Below are 7,723 nucleotides of genomic sequence, written 5' to 3'. Positions count from 1 at the left end.
GCCAGTCAGGGAAAAACAAGTACCATATGATCTCACTTATTTGTGGAACAAAATAAGCTATAGACCAAAAGAGACCCAGAATCATGGAAGTAGGGAACAAACTGACAAACCTCAGAGGGATGTGAGGGGTGGGAAGAGATAAACCAAAGAACTTATATGCGTATATGCACAACCAATGGACACAGACATTAGGCTGGGGAAGGGAGGAGGGGGAGGGGTGGGAATGTGATGGGAGCGGGAAGGAGGGGGGTCAATGGGTAACAATAGGGGAAAAAGGGGGATATCTGTAATACCTTCAACAATAACAAGAAAAGGAAAAAGAATTCTATTTTAGACCAGAAAACCAAATAAAAAAGGTTGTCGAGAGAATGGCACTGTGTCCCAGGGATGGAGATCCGTGGATAATGTGCTCTCACGAGGCTCAAAGTCTAGACTTCATGCTCCACGTAGTCCAACATTCCTCTGTGAAAAGCCCTTCGGTGGTGGCATCTGCTATACCTGCCAACAGTATCTCTCCTCTTTTTATAGAACCCCGACTTTTTTGATTTGTTGCTGAAGCTAATCCTTTGCTATCATCATCTGCATAGTGAAGGCTCCCCTGACCCTCCAGGTGATACCTAGCATTTCTTCTTCATCGTACTTTTCATACTAGTAAATGACTAATTGCTTATGTGATTTTTTTGGCTTAATACCTGCAGCAGGAGCTGTTGATGCCTAACGACACCCTCTTGGAATGCACCATGCCACACACAGGGACCCAATGCTTTCAACTGAGATACCTGCAACTCTCTCAGGATAGCTTGGTCCAGGCGCCGATTTTCTAAGAGCCCGTGTACATGGCAGACCAGAAGAGGCAGAAGTGCCCTCCAGAAACACCCCTCAGCCAAGGACTGCCAGGAGTTGGTGGATACTTCATTTCCCTTGCCTCTTGACTGGGATGCCTTTGAGGTGTGCTCTATACTAGAGTCATCTAGGGTTATCCAGCAGACTGACCTGAGTTAGTGCCAGTGATAACCTGCAAGATAATACACCTTGTATTGACTTCTTTCCCTCTCCTAGCTCATCTCCACAGACTCCTACGTCCTGGAATCACCACGCAAATAAACCGTTTACACTCAGATCCTAGAATTAAGAAAGTTTGCTTCTGGGGAATCCCACCTAAACCGATATATGTCCCTTTGATTAGAATGCTAGCTCCGCCCTGGCCAGTTTGGCTCAGCGGTTAGAGCGTTGGCCTGCGGTCCAGAGAGACCCAGGTTTGGTTCCCGCTAAGGGCACGTACCTCAGTTGCAGTTTGTCCCCAGCCCTGGTTGGGTCGTGCGGGTGGCAGCCACTTGATGTGTCCCTTCACATTGATGTTTCTCTCTCTCTCTCTCTCTCATCCTCTCTCTCCCTCCTGCTCTGTCTGAACAAAAAATGGAAAAATGTCCTCAGGTGAGGATTAAAAAAAAAAAGAATGCTTGCTCCATTAGGACCGAGAATACATTTGTCTTTTTCACCATTCTATCTCCAGTTCTTAGCAAGAGCCCAAGGTCAGTACTCCACAGGTGCTGGAGAAACGCTGGTTCACACTTTGCCCCTCCGACCCATCTGGAGTTTGCCGCCGATAGCTGGTCCTCCACGATCTCAATGGGTGGTTCGGTCCAGCACGTTCAGCATGGGCTGCACACCTATCCAGTGCTTCTCCGAGATAATGCTGTGCTCGTGGCATTCATGCTCCATTAGCTCTTAAATGCATCAACACAAACTATAAGAACTTGTGCACACAGCCTTCAATATGAGCATCTGGATTTTACTAAGACATTCCATCGCCAGAATCTGCTGCGCTCTCCATTATTGACCTCAATGCGGTTCCTTCCTTGTGACCTACTCTATGTCCTTTCTGAGAGACACAGCAGCAGAGACATTACAGCACAGTGGTTAAGAATCCACATTTTAGAGTCAAATGGCTCCCATTTCAAAACCCAACTCGGCCACTAAGTAGGTGAGCTTGGGAAAGTGCCTCAATTTCTATTACATGTCCTCCTGTATAAAACAGGCATGATAGTACCTATGGCGCAGGATTATTTTGAAGATGAAATAATATATGTATGTGTATAAATAATATATGTATGTGTATAAATCATTGTCATTGTGTTGAGTACACTATAAGAGATAAAATGTTTTTTCTTCCAGGGGAGAGCGCAAACATAGTCCCCCACTATCCCAAATTGTGCGGTCGAGTTTCCCACATTTGGAGACATCGCCAGGGGTCGGCACACCCGGGGTGCGATGGATCAGCCTCGCCCAGGGAAAACCACCTTCATCATCATGGCATCTCCCCTGCCAGGTAAGTATAACAGATAAAATATTAAAGGACATAGTTGAAGACACTGAGCACCTGCCCCAGGTAATACATTTCTCTGGAAAATGACTCAACCATTCCAAGTTATTTAAAACCCATTCCTAAAATCATTCTAAAATTGTTTCCCATATATTCTTATTTGAATCCCTAACCTTCGCTGCGTGAGTGGCCAGCACCTTGAGGGGTTCCCGAGTCTGACCCTCTCCACGGCTCTCACGGACACGTACACCTGTGCCCGGGCCATGTGCAAGGTCACGGAGCTGAGCTCTGTGCTTCTCCAGGAGTGGCACTGTTTGACATTGCCCTACATGCAAGATATTTCACAACCGAAGCTCTAAGTGAATGCCCAAGGAATCAATTTTATAAATTGAAAATAGATTTATTGTGTTTCTTTGAAGAGATGCCTTGCAGTATGGCTGTTGCAAAATTCCTCTAGGGAGCAGCAGATTTGGGAACACTTAGCCATCCAAAGAGTGGTATATGGGACTCAGAGGAAGTGTTCCTCCCCAACTAGCACAGACTGGAGTGTTTCCTCTCAGTTGCTGTGACAATCAGCTGCATACCAATTATAATCTGGGGTTTGTAAACAGTCAGAAGATTCCCTTGGAGAGAGCAATTATATTCCCTTTAACATACAAGAGGGCAAACATTTTCTTTTAAACATGCTGTGTGCTGAGTGCAAAGTAGATTTACTTTACTTATGCTAAAGGAAATCCTTTGGAGTCCAAGCAAGGGATCTTGGTGGAACAGAGATACGAGAAGGCCAATAGAAGAAAAGAGAACATCAAAATTGGCCTGGAATATTCTCAACCAGGGCAGAACTGATTTGGCCCATCCAAACAAACACGCATGGTGAGATGTTAGGAGCATCCCTTTGGAGTTGGTTTTGTATCTGTCTCACCACGATCACTGTGTTCCTTTGAGCATGATTACTCATCGAGTTAAGACTTACATTCCTCTTCTGAAAAGTGGGAATAAGAATGCTTACCTAATAAGAGTATTCTAAAAATCAAATTACAAAACATACCTGAAGTGTCTAGAACAGTAGACACCCCCCAAACGATAGCATGTATCAGATGTTATCCCTGCTGAACTCCTATCCCCTTGGAACTCACCATTACCTGTGCAGATGATGGCTTCCCACCGAGAGGGTCTGCATTTCTCTGCCTGGGGAGTCTCTCAGCCCAGGCGCACGGGGCAGGAAGAGAGTGCAGGGAATTAACCCTTCCAGGAACAGACCTTAACCAACCATGCAGAACATTTAGTGATAAATACCCATTTCCTCATTCCTGGAGCAGGACAGCTCCGAGGCTTGTTCCCCACTGCCTCTCAAGGGTCTCCTGTGGGTACGAGACCATCTGTCCTTGTGGGAACCTGCTCACCAGTGTACCCGAGTTGGCTTCTATCACTTCCCCATCTCACTGCCTTACTTCCTGATGGGAGCTTCCTGGGCTCACCTCCAAAATAAAACGCTGGCACTCAAAACCTTCTTTCAGGATAAAGTCCAACCTAACACTATACTCACAATGTAAACAGGCTTAATAGTTTGGATAGTTGGGTTTACAGTAAAATTCGGTTGAATTCGCTAACCAAGCCTAATCAATTCGGTTTCCTTTTAACCCCTTCTCTTCCACCTCCCAGCCATTGCCTCGGTTGAGGCTTTCTCACTTATTTATTTTTTCTGCACTATAGTCTCTGACTGATCTCCACGCTTCTGGTACCTCTGCTGTCTAATCCATCACCCACTTACTGCCAAAGTTATCATCCTAAAATGCAGTTCTGGCAATGCCATTCCCTTGCTGTTGTTCTTTTAAGACTTCAGCGGCATTCATTGCCTCCGTGATTATGTGATACACTTTATAACATAGTATTTAAAAACCCTCAAAAGCTGGTCTAAACAACCTTTCAGCTTCATCTCCGGTGGCTGCTAAACACAGCGGGTGCTCTGCCCACACAGAAAAAGCCAGTGTTGTCCCACACCTGGGCATGTGCCCTGACCAGGAATCAAACCAGTGACCTCTTGGTGCCTGGGTCGATGCTCAACCAGTGAGCCACACTGGCCAGGCTGCCTGTCACCTTTTGATGTGTTTGAATGTACATGTGATCTTCCCTGTCTGAAGAACCGGGCTCATCCTTCGAAGTCTGGCTCAAAATGCCCCCCTCCTCCGTGAAGACTTTTCCACTCCCTGGGCAAGTTAATGGTTTCCTCCTCTGGGTTCCCACTGTAGCATCTACATTCACTGACTCATTCATTCATTCAACAAGCATTTTCTGAGCGTATTTTACTATAAACCAATCACGTGCAAAGTTTCAAGGAGTCATGCTGGATAAAAAGCAGAAAATGCACAAAGAGGTCACAGTTGGGAAAAGGAAATGGACAGTATTAGGGAATCATGTGAACATTTGTTACACACTGCCTTGAGTTTATCATAAAGGCTGCTGACTCGCCCTGAGGGTTGGAGAGCCTTCGGCAAGGACTGGACACTTGAGTTGAGAGTGCAGTAGGCGTTATCACCAGATGAAGGACAGGGAACATAGGCTCCAGGCCTGGGGATATAGGAGGTAGAAGGGAATACAATCCTCTTTGAGGACTAGGAGGCCAGGGTGTTTAAAGCAAAGGTGCACAGGGAAAATGGAGAGAGAAGAGGCACCTTTACCATTCGATGTGTGTCTGTTTGTGGGCTGTGCCTTCTCTGCCTCACACTCTCAGAATGAGCTCCTTGAAAGTCAGGACCACGTGTCACTGAAAGTCATACCCACCCCGGTACTCACCACGAAGCAAATCAACACAATGAATGAATGCACTTGAAGGATGAGAAAACTGAGGCTCAGAACGGTTGAAGGAGTCTCCCCCATGCCAAGGCTGGCAGTGGCTGCTGGGTACCTAGAATATACAGCTACCATCCCTCAACTCTGTCCTTTTCAAACTGGGGCAAAGCAACACCTCCCCAACTTTTTATCTTGAAAACTCAAGTTTTTCTAGGAGTTCTTTTTTGAAAGGCTCTGTAACAAATAAAGCACAAAGCTAGTTACTGGTGCGTGTGTGTGTGTGTGTGTGTGTGTGTGTGTGTGTGTGTGTGTGTAGGAGAGGGAGAGAGAGAGTGTTGAGGGGGGAGAGCATAGGACCTTTTTTTTATAATGGCCCAAAATGATGCCGGTGGGTGAGAATTAGCCATCATGAGACGCTCCCAGTGATGCCAGGAAAGGAGCATCCGCGCTGACCCTGGATGTCCCCAGAGAAAGGACTCTGGGTTTGGACTCCAGATCTGTGAGCAGTGAGCAGGGTCTCCTGGCTCCCCCTTCCCGGACGTCTCTGCCCTTCCAGCCAGGACCGGCGGTTTGGGAAACAGCCCAATTTCCCGTCTATTCCGCCCGCTCCTGCAGATCGGTGGGAGACGAGGCAACCGCTTCGCGGGGAGGCTTCCTCCAGGCCCAGACATTCGTCTCTGTCCATTTCAAGGCCCCGAGCCTGCGCCGTATATAACAAAGTACTGCGCCCACAACGGAGGCAACGGTGGCCTTTCTGCGTGTTTTAGTCACAAATATCGAGAAAATCTGCCTCTGGGACAGCGATCAAGATCCTGATTTGAGACTGGCTTAGAAATCGGAGTTAAGTCTTCCCTTGGCAGGGAAGAGAGGAGGGGAGCGGGCGCGGGCGCAGCTCTTGGGAGGATTACGGCGCAGGCTGTGGACCGCGGCGCCGCTCGCTGAGGCTGCAGCCATTGCACAGCCCAGCATCCCACATTCAACAGGAGGAACCCGCGGGAGAGGAGCTCCGAGCCCCCGCGCCGCAGCCGCCGCAGCCCGTGCGCCCCGCGTCCTCGCGCGCCATGGCCAAAGAAGGCGTGGAGAAGGCGGAAGAGACGGAACAAATGATCGAGAAGGAGGCAGGCAAGGAGCCGGCGGAGGGCGGCGGCGGCGGCTCGCACCGGCTCGGGGACGCCCAGGAGATGCGCGCCGTGGTGCTGGCCGGCTTCGGGGGTCTCAACAAGCTGCGGGTCACCAGGAAGGCCATGCCCGAGCCGCAGGACGGCGAGCTCAAGATCCGCGTCAAAGCCTGGTCCAGTATCCGCGCCTTTCTCTCCTTCTCTCTCTTTGCGCGCTCGGCGCTCCCGGGAGGCGGCAGAGCCTTGGCGGGGACGCTGACCGGGGACCGCAGACGCGGGCGCCCGCCTCAGCCGCCGCTGATGCTGGGGAGGATGCTGAGAGTGGCCCTTCCCCTTCCCAAGCATGCGAGGAGGCTGTGAGCCCTCGGGAGGGGACGCGGGGGTGGGTGGTGGCGCCCAGCACTTAGGGTCTAGAAGGTTGCGCCGCTGGAGAAGCTGCCAGGGTAGGGGGTTGATGGTAACATAGTTTAAGAAAATAATAATAACCGTCGGCTAACTGTGAGCGATCCTCTTTAATACTTCCCGGGACCCAGTGAGTTAGGTACCGTGGGCACCCCCCGTTACAGGTGCGGAAACCAGGGCTCAGGGAGAGTGAGTGATTTGCCCAAGATCACCCTGCCACCACTAAGTACCACCGCCAGGATTTGATCATTGATCTTTTTGTAACCTCTGTGTGATGTCCTGATTGGGCTGGGGACAGGATGCAGGGCTGGGGACATGTGTCTTTCCTCCCTGCTTCTGCACACTCCCCTCCTTGTGGTCTGGAATGGGGAACGGAACTGGGAAGCAGGGAGTTAGGTACCAAGCATCTAAGCTTGGTGGGGGTGGGGGAGAGGTTGAGGCTGAAGCCTAACCCTCCCTCTTCCCCTCCAGCAGCTTTCTCTGATGAGGGGGAAAAACCCAAATCTGATCAATCTTCTCTGAACTCCCACTCCTGTCTCAGATGGAGCTCATTAATGTGAGTGCCCTTCTATTCCCCACTCCTCCTGGGGGAACTTCCTCAGACCCACACCGATAAGGGTTCCTGTCTGGTGTGTTTAAGCCTCTCTGATTGTGCTGTCACTAGAGGATCATTTCCCTGAAGTTCTGAGGGGAGGGCTCACCCAGAACTGGACCGAGTGCGCGGCACAGCACTCTGAGCTCTGTGCTGCAGCCTAGGAGACACCTGAGGGGAACTTGCTGTCAGATGGGCCTATAACCACCACCACCTCCACCCCTCACGGCCCCCTCCATCCAGACCCTGCTCCTTAACACAGCAGCTGGGTCAACACTTCCCAGGTTGGAACCCCCCAACCCAGAATCTTGGACTGTATCTAGAGGCAAGAAAAAAGCAAAGGAGATTCCCTGCCCTTGCTCCTTCGAGAGCAGGCACAGGTTTCATCTGCCAGACTGGAAGGCAGCTGGTGAGAGAAGCCGGTACCCGGTCTCTGGCTGGCTCTGCATTTCTGTAGCTGGTCATGCCTGACTCTAAACAGGACTCCTGGGCCTCTCC

The 7,723-nt window shown here is 50.2% G+C and overlaps 1 protein-coding gene and 1 non-coding gene across 2 annotated transcripts in view; one reads left to right on the top strand and one right to left on the bottom strand.

Annotated features, from left to right (window-relative positions):
* Positions 1-2,172: 2,172 nt before the first annotated feature.
* Positions 2,173-2,337, bottom strand: LOC118639670. The gene has a single exon (XR_004961244.1). It is a non-coding gene; the product is annotated as a U1 spliceosomal RNA (small nuclear RNA).
* Positions 2,338-6,093: 3,756 nt separating this feature from the next.
* VAT1L (vesicle amine transport 1 like) overlaps positions 6,094-7,723 on the top strand; it is a 164,841-nt gene continuing 163,211 nt past the window's right edge. Inside the window, exon 1 of the mRNA XM_036275024.1 lies at positions 6,094-6,404. Within this exon, the coding sequence (XP_036130917.1) occupies positions 6,175-6,404 (230 nt within the window). The 5' untranslated portion in view covers positions 6,094-6,174. The remainder of the gene's footprint in view (positions 6,405-7,723) is intronic.

This window comes from Molossus molossus, unplaced genomic scaffold (assembly GCF_014108415.1).
Source record: "Molossus molossus isolate mMolMol1 unplaced genomic scaffold, mMolMol1.p scaffold_m16_p_21, whole genome shotgun sequence".
Taxonomy (NCBI): Eukaryota; Metazoa; Chordata; class Mammalia; order Chiroptera; family Molossidae; genus Molossus; species Molossus molossus.
Note: the sequence above shows the minus strand (reverse complement) of the source record. Positions and strands in the feature narration are given on the sequence as shown.